We start from the raw sequence: 16,285 nt of genomic DNA on the forward strand, positions 1-16,285 counted from the left end.
GTATGTGTTCCATATTTATTCCATTATTTTAATTTATTGATAGCATACACTTATCTTTCATAACTTCCTGACATCCAGGGGAACTGGAAGAGCAGAGGGCTAAAGGAGTTACTGACCAAATAGCCATGTTTAAGAATGTTTTTGAAGCCATGATGACTCGCAGTCAAGCGAATGGATGAAGGATAGAAATGCCATATCCTGGCAGCAAGGGAGAAGAAAGAGCGCCTCCCTTAGGAGTTCTATACGCGTTTGGAAACAGGAGTAGGCAGGAAATGAAATAGCGAAGCAAACAGATAGTCTACACGCAATCAATGGGTTCTTGATAAACTCAGCTATTGTCATCAATGCAAAGACTTTTAGAACTGGAGCCAATGCAGACATCTGAGGTGCCGGGAAATCAAGGCATGGCCTGGGAGACCGAGCGACCGATGGGCTGTCGCGTTCTGCACCAAGCGGAGTCGATGAAGTTGGGAGTGAGGCTGGTCCAGATATAGGGCTGTGCTCAAATTCCTGAGGGACCCAACACCTGCCTGGATGGATGTACAGCAAGAGTCCACAGGAGGTTAGTCTTAAGGTCTTCGAAAGGATCCGCTGATTTAAAAAAAAGGAGGTGAAAGCAACTTTTCCAAATGGGGGGAACTGATAAGATGGACAAATTAGACCCCAGGTCATGGACTCCAGAGATAGATTTGCGCCACACCAAAGAGTAGAGAGCACCTGTCTGAGGTCCGGAGAGATGGAGACCTCATCTATGAACTGCTGCCCATTGGCCCCGGATCCCCCAGTCTGCTCCCGCTCCCTCCTGAGAACCTGATAACCCGCATTATAATCATCAACAGAGATTTGCGTCGGTGTAAAAATGCCCATGTTTAATATTTGACATTTCATAAACATGACAAGGCATTTCAAATTCATTAATTACAGTAAATTCATTAATTACAGTTATCAACACAATTTTAATATTGACTTTCCATATCTTCTTCTGCAAGATTCTAATCCTCCAGCACTAAGGGGCCTTCCAGTTCGCATCTTCCATGCAGCATATCACGCAAGGTGCAACCCACCTGCGCCCATAAAGAGTGGGCCCCCAAACCTTTGATAAACCCCCCAACCACCCCCCCCCCCCCCCACCCCCTCGCTCAGGTGACATCAGGGGCCAGGGAGAAGTCCGGTGAAAATAGGAGGGGGAGGGCATCGGAGCTGATTGGTCCAATAAGGAAACAAAAACATTCTAGAGTGAAGAACCCATTCATCATGCCATGTACTATTCTGGACCCGGCCTGTTCGTCGTGCCACTAAAGCCCTACAGGGGCTCAGTGACTTCCCACGTGTTTCTGGGGTTACATCACAGGGCGCGTCACACGTCACCAGCCCTGGGGCCTTCCGGGTCACGCCCTCGGCTCAGTGACCTTTCATCCATCGAGCCGTGCGTGTGAGCGTGATGTTGGCGCTTCAGGGCTGCGGTGATTATTTCCGAGAGAATATACGCACATCTACGTGCTCATTTCGTCATTCGCTGCACGTTATTTCTGTTCCTCTATTTCCACTCAATGTTCGCCTGCGGAACAATTGTTGTATGAGGGCGGTGTCCGCAGCCATCACGTCCGGGCCCACCTAGAGGCAGGCAGAACAAGCCCTGGGACTCAGCAACCTCCAATCCCATTCACACCCTATTTTGTCTGCTAAATCGCCCTCCCTTAAAGGCACCGGAAGTACAGGGAGCGGGAGGGGCTGTAGCACCGGAAATGACAGTGGTAGAATTCAGAAAATCCAGGTGGCTTGTGCAAATCCCCAGGTTACGGGTTTATTTGTAGATTGACAAGGAGCTCACTCAGTGTTTCCCATTGGGCCAGTAATCTGGTTTATGGCCCTTGATGCCAAGACGAGAAGGGGGCTGCAGGAGCAGCAGATAGTTGATCCTGTTGAAAGTTGCTGTAAGGCTTGAAGGCCGGGATCACTCTGCCGTCCGCTTCCATCCATAGGTCATCCGCGTCCAGAAACCTTGGTGGTGCTCATGCTCGGCCAGAGGCCAGCCCGAAGGCTTCCAGGAGGCTCGACGCTGCACCCGAGCAGCCGATGCTCCTCCGGCCATCAGGACAGAAGGAGGCTTCATCAGACGGGTCAAACATACCCCTGAACTCGGGGGTCTTGTGTTGGCTTTGTTAATGAAGAGTGAAAACTGTGGCTGTATGTTGAGGGGTTACCGAGGTATGCTGGAGCCATTAATCCATGTTTATGCATCTGCCATTACTCTTGAGGGCAGCTCCTTGACTAGCCCTGCTCTCAGGCCTTTGCCCAACATGAGCCTAAACATACCAAAATCCTCAGTTGCTGGTGGTGTCTGCGGAGGAAAACTGCGTAAGCCGGGCAGCGCTTGCCTTGACTGTTGACCAATGGGAAGAACTGGGGGAAAAGGAGGGAAACCACAAAATCCTTCAGGTTTTGAGTTGAACTTTCTCTGTCACCTCATAAGATATATGTAAATAGGATTCCTATTGTGTGAAAGAACTGCGGGCCCAATTCACAAAGGGACTTACGAGTCGTAAAGTTACGAGTGCGGAGTCTCCGCACTTGTGGCGGAATCCCCACACTGAGCACTGCAGTGCGGAGATTCTGCTCCGAGTGCGAATAATCCACCTCGAGTGCAGATACGCTGCACTCGTAACTTTACGAGTCGTAAGTCGCTTTGTGAATCGCGCTAAGATTGTGTATTCTACTGTATCAATACAATAACATGAGATGCAATTTTTGTAAAAATAAGATACATGTCTCCTCCTAGGGAAAACCAAGTTAGGAATATTGTATGTTACTAGTAATCTAGCTGTTCCTTTTCTATCACTCACCATATTTGTTTTTGTATATATTTTTGTTTTTATTAATTTGTCTTTTTTTTCTTTCAGATCTGGCCAGCTGTACAGATGGCTAATTTTTATTTCACACCTCTGCATTACAGGTAGGCCCACCTTGAAACCTTCCTCATGTCATACTTGGTAATAAGCCTCCATATAAGGCAAGGTCATGTTATATATAACTTTTCTTCGCGATGTGCAGCAGAGTTTTTTCCCCGCTCGTGATCGCGAACGGTAAGTTCGCGATCGCGAACAGTAAGTACGCGAGCGCATGCTGCCGCTCGGGTAGAATTTCTACCTGGGTGGCTGGAATACCAGCACAAACTGCAGTTCGCACTGCACTCCACCACTTGCGGAACTTCACAGAGTTTTATTTGTAACTTCGAAGAGTTCCGCATAGCAAAACTCCACGAACTACGCCTGCGCATGCTATGAGTCTTGCTGAACTCTGATACTGACATTGCTAGAAGACAGTTTCATATCAACTTTCCTGTGGGTGACTTTATTTTGTTCTCACTGTGACTCGCCTGAGATTTTTCTTTTTATGACCCTTTGATCTGGAGTCACATCTCCAACGGAACATGGTCCCGACTTCTAGCCTGTTGATGGTACATACGTAGATGGACAGAGTGGAGCATGCCATCGATTACCACTAATGAGGAAAGCGAGGGGCACCACGACCCTCATAGTAATAATATAACAAGTTGCACTTGTAGCATCTGTGCGTGTGTTCAGAGTGGACCACACTCCGTCTCATATCTCTTGTCCACGCCATCGAGTCCGTCGTTTCTTTCCCTTTGATTCACCAAAACTCTATTGAGGGACTCATTGAGAGTTTATTTAAGAGGAAGCAAACTCATGTGACTTGAGAACGAAGTGCTGGATCCAACTGAGAACCGCAGTAGGATTTCTATCACCACACCTGTTGGGAAACAGTATTTACAATGCTGTAAACACAACGCTGTAGTTTAAAACGCAGTCGTTACAACAACAGCGTTGTTACCACGCATGCCATTACATCGCAAGTCGTATCAACGACTTGCCGTAGGGAGCGTGCAACACCAGGGAATGTGTTGGATTTTAAATCCAACGCATTCCCTGCTGTTGTACAAACTGGAGTAGGATTAGTATTAATACTAACTTCAGCTCGCACCCTACAGCAAGTCGGTGATACAACTTGCGATGTAATGGCACGCGTGCTAACAACGAGGTAATTGAAACAACCGCGTTGTGAAAGGACGTATTTTAAAGTGCTATATTCCACCGTCTGGAGGGAATTCTGCCATTGGATACATTTTACTCTTCCATCTCAATTCAAAGTATTTTCCATTACAACACAACTATACATCAGACCCTTGGTCTCCAGCATATTTTTTGTATTTACATTTGAATTATTCTGTACAACTAGGGACACACATTTCATCAAGCTCTAAAATGTATAGGTGGCCACGCCCACATCCAGTCTAAGCCCCACCCCTGGACCCAAACCTTGTAGAGCAAGCCCCGCCCTGTTAATACCCATTCATGGCCAAACCCAGCCTCCGTCCAGTGAGAAGTGACTTTACCTAGTGAATTAGCCTCTGACCTTGGACACTGGGGACCTGGGTTCTAATTGTGGCTTTACCAATTAGCCAAAATGGTGTGACTTGATGGTAGTATCAGGTCATCAACCACTGCCTCAGGGTGTAAATATGGTTAATGTAAATATGTTAAAAAACACTGTTCCGCGTGCAGCCCAGCGCAGTTCCAATGACCTGTTGACCCCAGCCTCCAATCGCATGCTAGTGTCTGCAACCCGCGTCCCGTGTCAACGGGCAGCCATACACTCTGCTGTTCTGTGTACAACACTTCATAAACTACCAGACCTCACGTATTCCGGATCACACGCCTTCAAACCTACACCCCACACTGTGTTGTGCCGTTTTGGTAGGATACGTAGTGTACCCTGAGCATACAGTTCTGGGTGGAGTTACATACTGAATGACAGTAGCCTCTTTCGAGAGGAGTCTGTGCAGTAAACTAATATGGTGCTTAGCAGAAGAGACAAAGAATCACACACCGTGTCAGGCGCGACAGACTGATGTGACATAGACCGTATTGATCCAGCGGGCCATCAGCCAAGTGTGTGGCAGGCGTTTGACCTCTGGTCATTCTTTGTCTTCATCTGAGGAGTGTTTAGCTTTGTTGCTGGAGGACAGATTGAGAAAGCAGTGGTAATTGACCACAATTCCCAGCCCTGCTCGTTGATGTCAGAAGCCATTTGTCCAATCAGGATCCACCCAGCACTCCTTCCTTCCCAATGTCACAGATTTGCATATTGTGAAATCTTTCACAGCTCTGGAGTTTATTGGGGCATCTTTCAGCGATGCACATGCACTTCCACGTGGTCCACATTTCCACTTGAGGTTTGTGATTTATTTGGGGCTCTTGACCTCTGGCCTCAAAAGGATGGTGTGGTGGAACCTCAGTAGCTCTGGCTGAGGTATGAGCAGCCTTCTTGACATTCTAAACACTACTGGACTTTGGCTGGACGTGGCCAAAACTTAGGCCCTTACTTAGAAACTCACATGTTTCATATTCTGAACCACTCACCCAATGTTAACATAACCCAGAACACCGAAGACTAGTATCACATTTGTAAGGACTTCCAAAGTACCCTCCTGAATTCCTGTACTTGAATATATCCTGAGCTAAATCCCACAAGAGTAATTGTCCTTCGTAAAACAAAGTCGAGACGATCTTCTTTTGTTCTCCATTTATTTTTCACTGTTCTTCACACATGAACCTAGCCAACACGTGTTTCGTCTTTCGTGGTGTAAACCACAGACTTCATCAGGGCTAATTCTAACAAGAGAATGTCATTTCAACAATTATCAAACGTTGTAATTTTTAATAAAACGGGGAAACTCCCAGTTAACACATATTTGTAATACGATGTACTATAAGGTAAGGTGTGTGGCCTCTCCTAGTGGACGTGTCCCAATCACTTTATCAACGTAAGACCAATATCAGTAGTGTACTCCGCATGTCTGTGTTTGTTGGCGTCCAGCCTCCTGAATTCCTGCACTAGGTATTTACGTGTCGGTGGTTAATGCTTTTTAAGCTAGAGTTAGCCACCACTGTGGAGAGTATTCTGTGAAAAGTCTAATCACTGGGGGCATCCTTTTAAGGTAGGAAGCTGATTGACCTAAAGTCTTCAGCTATGGCGAAGAAAGGGGGGAATTTACCAGGACAATTATTGAAAGGGATGGAGTTACTTTATGACTAGGTGCAACAGAGGATTGCACTTAGGCTAGGCTTGTAGAAGGACTGGTTCAATAGTCGTTAGTATTAGAAGCGGGGCACATTGTTGACGTGGGCTCTTTCCTTTTGAGAGGGGCGTAGAGACTGAAATACAGAGATGGCAGGCGGTGGTGAGGTCCCTGGCTGCTGGGGCTGTGAGTATGATGCTACTTCCCCCTCATTCCTCAGGAGAAATGTTATTTTAAATATTTCTTTATTGACATTTCTTCAAATACAGTGGCAGGTCAGGGCATGTTATGTTATGTTAATTTATATTTGTAGAGCGCCAAATCACCAAAAGGTCTCTAAGCGCTTGCAGCATAGACCAAGAACCCGGGAATCCCTCATTCCTGCTGGGCTCAGCACGATTAGGGTGAGCTTATCCAAATACCTCAGTGTATGTATGAACAGCTGTAAAATAGACATGGAACAATGCCCACCACCTTCAAGTCTTACATTTAGCTGAACAGTGGAGACAGCCCCTAATATAGACACAAACAATCAGCATGGTCCCTCCTCCACTCCAGTTGGGTATCAATGTCTCAGCTCAACCCTGCGTTGGAGGAAAACTTTAGAGAAACTAAGATAAACGTGAAACTGTGACTCATAACTTGGCAGACATAATCGATTACTCATAACCGTTTGTGCACTAGACTCAGCAGAGAGGGTGGACATAAGACTCAGCAGAGAGGGTGGACATAAGTAATGATAACTTCTCAAATAGGCAGGAGGGGAGGCAAAAATATCCCATCTAACGGCCATGCCATCTAACGGTATGGTTGTCTTGGCTTCATGAATACATATGCTGATACGATGCACTGATGTGTGTCCCGCTTAGGCCCTCGTGTTGTCGCGATCCAGGGCAAGGATTTCCTTCTCGCCACAAGCGAGAAATGCCTCTGACACTTCTACTCAGAGTCCTGCATTAGGCTGTCTCCGAACCCCCGTCTCTTCTCTCACCGTAGAGCAACAGCGTCTTCCCTGGCCCATAGCCCCAGAGACAAGCACCAACGAGTGCGCGGGGACCCTCCTGCAATCTCCAATGAAGGGCGATTTCCCTTATCGCCTAGACCATGGCTAGATCAAGAAATCTGTCATGCGCTCTACGCTGTTTTTTCCGTGGGCAAATGTCCAACATACAAAGGGGCATGAAGCCATCATCCCTCCTACCCAGTGTAGGTTCCATATCTGCTGTCACTGCGCTCCAGAATCGCCTAATCGCAGGGCATTCCCACTCCATATGTAAAAACCCAGCTTCTCTCAGGGCACATCTAGGACCTTGCATGTGGTCCGTCTGCTGCATAACATTTATTCTGTGGGGGGTCAGATATGTGGTATGAATGTAGTTAAATTGCGTATGTTTCAAGCGAGTGTTGCACAAGAACTTGTGGACGTATTCCATAGCCAACCCTCACTAGATATCCTGAAACCTCCGGCCCAGTACTACCTCCCACCATTCACGTCTACGTGACAGATCGCCCATGACCATTTCCAATGCTGATTTGTATAGCCACGAGACCAGCTTGCGCCCATGTCCAAAATTTAGAAGGACCTTACGGCAACTCATGGGTCCAGGGCTCTGTCTGGTCCACATGCTCCGTATGGCCACCCCACGACCCCTATATGTGAAGAACTATGTGCCAGGGAGACCACTCTTTTGCATTAAAGACTCCAGTATAGGCAACGTACACTCCGCGTAGCAATCCCCTCTCAATACCAATCTCAAGACATTGCTCCAATCCGCGCTCCTTGAAGTATCCCTACCTGCAGGCAGGAATTTCCATCAGTGAAATCACCGGGACATAGAGCACTGGATGATGCAATCTCGCTGCCAGAGCTCTTCAACATCTCATTGCAAAAGTTGCGATGATGGGGCATTCCATGTGACCCGTCCCAGCAGCCAAGCCACAAGGCTACCCCTGCCTGGGGTTCAACAACCCCCCCTCCAAGATCCTGAGCATCTGTACCCGCTAACCATCTGATGCAAATTCACCGAGAAGAAGTACAATTGCATGTCAGGAACTCCCAAGGCCACAGCTTCTGGTGAGGAGGCAAGGAACACACAGTTCCGCCCTCCATCCGAGACTAATTCCCGGAGTACGACATCAAGGGCCTTAAACCAACCCCGGGGTATCCAAATCGGGAGATTAGTGAAGTAATTTTGGACATGTGGAAGGACCACCATCGTGGTAAGAGCAACTCTCGCCAAATGGGAAACCTAATAGATCGCCAAAATTTAACACCACCTCTAAGTACCCGCAACGTAGCCACCAGGTTAACTTCCTGCATATCCTCTTTACTGTGGAATACATACATGCTCCCCCAAATACTCCAGCAGAGTTGGTGCCCATTGAATACAATACAGAACAAGTATTTCAGTTCAACCAGGGACTGGGGGAAGGCATATGTTTTCGCCCAATTAGTTGTAAGACCCGAGGCTTCACCCAAATCCTCCAATACCGATATGCACCACGGAATTCCGAAGATAAATGAACATGTTGTCGGCATACAGGGAGACACTACATGTACTTTTGCTTGAAATGGTATACCCCAGGGATGCCCTCAATCCTCATTATACGGGCAAAGGATTTCACAGCCAATGCTAAGAACATTGGGGAAAGGGAGAGGGTTGCCCCCGTTCACTGAAACACCCATGAGGATTCGGAGATACTGCCCCCACCTTCACACGGGCCCGTGCACCCAACGAGGGTCAAGATTCATCCTTCGCAGCACCTCCTGCAAGTAGGACCTGCCCAGCATGTCAAAGGCTTTGCACAAGTCTACAAAGAGCTTCAGGGCACCTCGGGCATATTCTTCCGGCATCTCATCCTGGAGGCGCAGCTCTCTACAGATGTATGAGGTGTTGCACTGCAACCATTCTGATCACTAAGGACAAGGGTGGCCAATCGGTCATGCATGCACCTGCCAGTATTTTGCTCAGTATTTAGTAATCAATGTTTAACATCAATAAATGTTGATATGCCTCCACTTCAGAGCGATCCCCTTCTTGCTTGGGTACTGAAACAATAAGAGCCTTCCGAGTGGTAGCTGGCAGGCGTCCCACTTCCAATAAGTGGGCATAGAGCACAGCAAGTCTAGGGGTGATTTCCACAGCATAAGTCTGATAGAACTCAGCACGTAGGACTTTGGTACCCGGTGTTTCCCTCCCTGCTAGGTCTGCTATGGCGGCCCTAATCTCTTACTCTAGCATAAGACCTTACAAGGTCGCCTGGTCCTCAGCGGCCAGGCGCGGGAGCTACGCTCTACCCAGGAACCCATCCAGTACTGCAGCCGAGGTCTCCGGGTTGTTCACCATTCAAATCCTGATAGTAAGATGTGAAGACATCAAGAATCTTATTCTACAAGTATACTAGGTGACCCTGGCTTTGCCTGATGTGGGTGGTGGAATAACTGCGTTGGTACTCTCAACTCAGCCAGGAAAGCAGCCTACCTGCACGCCCTCTCCCCGCATGCGAGCTGTCCTAGTAGTCCCTCCATTTGAGGGAGCGCAATTGCTCAGCGATTACCAAAATCTTTTCTCTATGCTCCAACATTCTAGGGCATGCCGCCTGATCAGTGAGGCGGGTGGGGGGATGGCTTTCTACGTCCACCTGATCCTTTTCCAGTGCTGTCAGCCGATCTATCAGCAACTTACGCAGCCCCACCGACTGCCCAGTGCAGAATCCCCGGACCACCACCTTGAACACCTCCAATTCAGTAGCCACATTCCCTGTTGACCCCGCATTGTCATCAACATAGTCACTGGAAGAGTTGGAGAGGTTCTCTGAAAGTGGTTTCTAAATAAGCCTCCAAGTGGATTTGACCGATATACGTTGTTGCTTGAACATGAAATATATTGAAAAAACAAGAAACAAGAGGCGTTTGGTAAAACAGTAACAGTTTGTTTAATTAAACATAGTGGCTGGGAGAACAGTTACAGGCACAGAGTCTGAGGACCGTCACAAATTACCATGGGTCTGCGACTTCCTTTTATAAAGTTTATCGTAGGTAATAAAACTTTTCCAGTGATCCATGTATAGTGCAGAAGTGAGTTGCTGCCTTTGGAGTCATAAATGAATTGTCTAATGGGAAATGCAGGTGGGCCTCGACCTATCGTAGACTCAATGTGTCCATTGCCCGGCATGGAGAGCGCATTATCAGTGTGTGTGCTGTATCCTGATTGGCTATATGTTTGTAACTCATGTGGCATCTGACTGCATGGTGTTTTAGGAGTGCGTGTACCCCATTTGGCCATGCGTGCTTTATTGGGGCCAATCTCCCTTGACCATTGTAGTGTTGCTGCACCTATCTGTAGGATTGGTTTAAGGTTTCCTGTTCACACGTTTGTGTGCAGACTACATGCCATCCCACCTGTGACCTATCAATCAATAACCTCTAGCCTAGGTCTAAGTGCTTGCTTGGCTACGTACTTGCGAGTTGGAGTTGATGTAGAGTTCCCAACAGGTGAAATCATTACTAAAGACACAATTTCGTTCTCATGAACGAATGTGTATAATTTTTCATAATAGCATCAGCTTTTTTCATATTAACAACGGCTCTGCCATGCCAAGCCAAGAAGTAGAGGATTGTGGTCAAAAAGCTGCTGCGCTAAATGTTCTACCCTGGTGGCAACCCTGTGGACGGCCGGTCTACACAATCAGAAATCAAGGCGTACATGCAAGCCATGAATTGGGGAGCAATATGTGTATTCCCTCAGACCCGCCTGCCTCGCTTGCCAAGTGTCCAGTAACCCCCAGTGTGAGCCCCATCCTCTGAGATCTGCCTCGAGTCTAACGGTCAGAGAGTCCAGAAGGGGTGGAATAGAGCGGTCTGGATTTGGATGTGCAATAGTGTTATAATCACCCCCCCCTCCGCCCCCCCCCACCCAGAAGCATCAGGGTTTCTGGTACGAGCACCAACAGCGGTGCCAGGGGGTCATAGAACTATGATTGATTCATTTCCTTTGCCTATAAACTGCCAACATCAACACAACACAGTTTAGACATCCCCTAATTAAGACGTACCACCCCCCTTTATCGATATGTGCGGACATGATGTCCACCGTCCCCAGCCAAATCAATATCAGTGGGCCTCGGGCATAAGACAAAAAGGTCGTGGCGTGCACCCAACCCCTCCATCTCCGCTGCAGAGCATCTACCTCCCCACCGGTCAGGTGCCTCTCCTGCAGGAGAGCCACATCCACCTTTCTGCACGAAGTTATGAGAGGATTTTGTACTCCGCTCATTCTGACTTAGGAGAGGGAAAGGTGTGCTTTGTGTCATAGTGATGACAGCACTTTTCCCATTACCCTCCTGTGCCCCCACCACCACTCAGAACTGCATAAATGCCACCCATCGCATGGCAAGTCCAGTGCTTTGCATTTTGTCCCGTGCCTCCCTTGTTTAACTTTCCCAACCTCCACGACAGTGCACCAGTGGCTACCCGTTCCAACCAAACAACCAGCTAGAAACAGTTGACGACAATGCAAGCATGTAGAATGAACGCCACCACCGACATCAAGTGACATGCTGCACAAATCCCCAACAGCCGCCAATCGCACCACTCATCTGGTGCTGCAGTGGCGTTGCTCACCACCCCTCAGGGTAGCAACAGTCTAGGAATAAGGGGGACTCAACCAGGTCCCCACACCGGCCCCCAGGTGTCCAGGGACCTGTCTGCTGGATGGAGGCAGTCAACCAGCGGACCCTCCAGGCTAATTGCCTGCCATGGGGCCCCCTCCACACAGCACCCTCAGCCCGTACTTCCAGTGGGCTCGCCAGCGCTGTCAGTCAGGTCCTAGAAGTCCTGGATGTAGGGCTCAGCAATCTGCTTCTTCCCCAAGGAGGGGCCGCGGCCCTGCATGTGGGATTGGGAAAGTCTCTGCACCACGGTCACCATCTTTGGATCAGCCCGCCACTGGCACCGATGTCCGCTACACCTGCGCCACTCTCCTACATGCCACATCCGACCCGCCATGGATCCTCCTCGATGCCAAAATCTGGAACACTCTCCCCCTCTCCATCAGATCAGAGCCTAAACTACTTACCTTCCGAAAGCTCCTTAAAACCTGGCTTTTTTTAAAATCATCTTTTTAATAAATCATCTTAAAAATCCGTAGCCCAACCTCTGCAGCGCTGGGACGCCCCTGGGTAGCCATCGCGCTTTATAAATTATCTTTTCATTTCATTTCATTTCATTCATTTCATGCCAGACTGTGGCTCCAGTCAGGGCCCCCCGATGGAGACCAATTCGGGCTGAAACATGGCGGCGGCCGCCATTTTATTATGGTGGGGTTGCCGCAGCCAGGATCACCAGCCCCATCCACAGGGGAGAATCCAGACCTCCCCGCTGATGGGTGCGCGGCAGAAGATATTGGGGCGGCTGCCAGAGACCTCTCTTTGGATGAAGCCAACTTTTGTGGCCACTAGCCATACCCCCCAGGAGCTTTAATTCATGTTGATGGTTGTGGGAGGAGGGTTATAAATAGGGCTAGTACTGGGCACAGGTTCCAAAAAGTCACCTATCTGTGTGGTATTTTGTATGTGTGTATGTTGCAAGGAAGCTAATAAATATAAGCTGATGTGGCCACCGAAGCTGTTACTACCGCAGTTGATTGACTGCCATATGCTGTGCCACCCACTGACTGATATACCATTTTAATGAAGAAATACACACTAAAGATATGGGGGAGAAGCCCCAGTAGGAGAGTTTAAGTTCTAACTCACAAAAAGTACGTTCTCTAAAGAAATGTATTTCCTAGGGACAGCTAGTACATTACAATAGAGTATCTGAAAATATCGGTCTAGTTGAGGATAAAGAAAGACCTTTTCTTTAAGGACGAGAACCCTCACTCACCCGAAGGTGGTCTGCTTCATCATGGGGCTCCCTCCTCACACCCGGGCCGCAAGGTCCCAGGTGTGGGCTTCAGCTTTTCATACGAAGATCTGAAGAGGAGCTGAGGTGTTTTGGATAGAGGAGGCCGAAGGAATCTGTGAGTAAGGGGCAGAGTGCAAATGAGAAAGTAATGTGTAAATGTGAAAATATTAAAACTGTCTCCAGGGGACCTAATAACTTTTATTCAGTGGTACACTAGTACAGGATTAAAACCAAAGAGGACTAGGGGTCAACAACAAATAGACCCCTACTAGAGGTCAACATGTTTCTGCCCTCTATCGACCCCCAACGGCGTTCATGGGCATTCCTCAGGACCAAATAGAAAAACTAGTCACTCTACATATAAAAAGTGGAAATTAATAATAAAACTAATGCTCTGCACAGCTGTTAATACTGGCCGTCAAAGGTTTGTAGCCCATATATATATAGCGCTTCATGAATACACCATCTCATCTGTAAAAACGAACATAGATTCATGATCCAATTGTAGTCTGGCCAACATTTATGCAAAATTTTAAAAGAGCCCCCTCAAAACAAATTCTGTGTGTGTCAAACATAAAATAAAATTGAATTGTGGTTACCTGATTAGAGGGATACTATTACCTTTCTTCCGCCATAAGGTACCCCACTTAAAACCCGCTAGTGAAAAAAAACAATGGGTTACATGGAAGTGGTGTAGAGCAAGGCAATCATATGCAATTCATGTAAAAATCAAACAGAGTGGTATGCATGGCGTACATGAAATATACAGGTAAAGACAATGAAGGAGAGCCCTGCTTTATATTCAATGGGGTCTCTCTGAAAACCCATACCCGGGTAATTATCTCTTTCTAGCATGTAAATCATAAAAAACTCCATTTATTCCTCTAATCAAAAGAAGAATATCCATTATCAAAAACTGCACCAACCTTAGGGGCATTAAGTATTATGGGGATCTGGGAACGCAATAATAACAAGTTATTACCAGTCCAATATGGGATGGCACTCCGGCACCCAACTAAAAATAATCCGGTGTCGACCGTATTTAAGAAAGGGTGTGGAGTCTCAGACCCTCCCCCGACACACAGAAAAAATTCTAGTCCAAATCTCTAATATTCTCTTATTATATTCATTGGGCCGCACTCACCCGTGGTGTGGTCTGAGTCCTCCCTTCTATGACGAGGTCCCGGCAAGAGGAAGAGACCCCGTGAGAACGAAGTAAAAAGGGGAAGTGATGGAGGCCGTAGCGGGTTTTCGTCCTTAAAGAAAAGGTCTTTCTTTATCCCCAACTAGACCGACATTTTCCGATACTTTATTATAATGTACTAGCTGTCCCTAGGATGCACATTTCTTTGGAGAACATACTTTTTGTGAGTTATATACCAGGGCAAAGGCAAGCATTGAAACACTGTACCCTTAATGTGTCCTGCAGAATCCGCCTCCTTCAGATTCGATGAACCTTAGACGGGGGCAAATGCTGGGTTTTTCAGAAACTGTGCCCCTCAGGTCTATTGTCCTTGAGATGCTGTGTCTATCAGAGGTTATGTATGAATGTTGTTTTAGTTTGATAAAATCCAGACAACACTCAAAGGTGTTTGTGGTGGGATCATGAAGAGGTAGGATTGTGTGATGGGGCTTTGAAGAGATGGGGACATGCAATGGGTCACCGAAGACAAGGGGCTGCCTAAGCATGCAAGATGAGCCAAGGAGAATGGTATGAAACCAAGAAGCAAGTGAAAGGACTGAAGGTGAAAGAGGCACGGGTCAATTATAACTCTATAAAGCATCTGTGACTTTCTGCAGTTTCAGAGTCGTCTTCTAAGAAGGTTCTTTTTCTGTGTCTCCTTTTCTAGGTTAGCCGTTGTACAAGTCGTTGCTATTTTCTGGAATGTCTACCTGTCGTGGAAGGCAAACAAGGTGTAAAACTGTACGCACTCAGGGGTACTGCGCTACTTAGCGTGGAATTACGGGTTTTCCATTTTTGGCATGTGTTATCACTGTTAGTACAATTCATTTGTTACTAAATAAATGACATGGAACCAGTCACCATTTTATGCATATTCAATGTATCACTGACTTTTTCACATGCACATATCATAATCTATATGTGTAAGTAGGTGGCAGCCTGTTTTTTATCTTGTATGTCTGCCTACCTTTCCCTAGGTTTGTACCTGTATTTATCATCCAGTTTGATCTGTTTTCAACCTTAAATTGTGTAAAATGTAAACAAAAGAGAACATAATAAAATAATGACTTTACTGTCTTTTACTTAAAGAGGTTGTACGAGATTGTATGTAAAACTCTGCCCACCATCTGGCGACGAGAGGCTCTACTGCTGGCACTGATTTTGCGAGCTTGCGATCAGGCTCAGGTGAGACCCAGTTGGCAGTGGCAGGAGTTTGATCTTGCTGGTCCCCCAGGGGATGATTCATCTGTCATCTTCCAGTAAGTGGTGATGGTGCTGAACACTGAGTATCCTTTCCAGTTCTATCAATAGAAGTTGGCTTCGTTCACTTCCCTGTGGCACCGGCACGGCCTGTTTCCTGTTGTGCGGAGAAAGCCCAGCGACTGCGTGACTGGAGTTCCTGCTGTGTACGGCCAGAATCATGCATAAATAGGACTATGGCAGACAAACAAATCATCAAACTTGATGTATGTGCAAACATATGTAATGCATTAAAGTCTCACTGAGTTGTTTTGTTACCTTTTACTTCCCTTGTACTTTTTGTATTTGTCTTAACTTTGGGGCACCATATAATAATTTCCTTCATTTTATCTGTGCAAGCCTTATTAGCATACAAGGTACAAACACCTCATTAGCTCCCTTCCTCTCAGTCCATTCCTGATATTTGACTTTATACCTTTCATCCTTAAGTGTACCTCAAATAACATGGTTTACTCAGTTAGGTAGGAATACAAACCCTCATTTATGTTGATTACGATCACAAGAGTGCAGTACCACTGTCTGCATACAGATGTCCTCACAAATGACTTAAAGCTGTAATTCCACTGATGTGCGAAAGTGTCGGTGTGTGCAGTCTCTGTGATTTAATTGATAATTTGCTTGGCGATGCGATATGTAATATCAGTCATATCACCGGCATGTCATTTCTTTTTTTTTTTTTAAAGACCTTTATTGCATTGTTCCACGTTACACAGCGTTCAGCCTACAACCCTCCGGGCTGGCCGCACCATACGTTAATGTTAATGTTAAGCTGTATTTATAAAGCGCACTGACACCAGAGGTTTCCTGGCGCTGAGATTGTGATTGGGGTAAGGCT

General features: G+C 47.0%; 1 protein-coding gene across 2 annotated transcripts in view; it reads left to right on the forward strand.

The window, feature by feature from the left end:
* MPV17 (mitochondrial inner membrane protein MPV17) overlaps positions 1-15,714 on the forward strand; it is a 410,610-nt gene extending 394,896 nt beyond the window's left edge. For both annotated transcript variants that reach the window (XM_086928149.1, XM_086928148.1), the window contains 2 exons: positions 2,901-2,953; positions 14,858-15,714. In XM_086928149.1, the coding sequence (XP_086784275.1) occupies positions 2,901-2,953; positions 14,858-14,927 (123 nt within the window). In that variant the 3' untranslated portion in view covers positions 14,928-15,714. The remainder of the gene's footprint in view (positions 1-2,900; positions 2,954-14,857) is intronic.
* The last annotated feature ends 571 nt before the right edge of the window (positions 15,715-16,285 follow it).

The sequence above is a fragment of the Lissotriton vulgaris genome, chromosome 6 (genome assembly GCF_964263255.1).
Source record: "Lissotriton vulgaris chromosome 6, aLisVul1.2, whole genome shotgun sequence".
In the NCBI taxonomy this organism is placed as follows: domain Eukaryota; kingdom Metazoa; phylum Chordata; class Amphibia; order Caudata; family Salamandridae; genus Lissotriton; species Lissotriton vulgaris.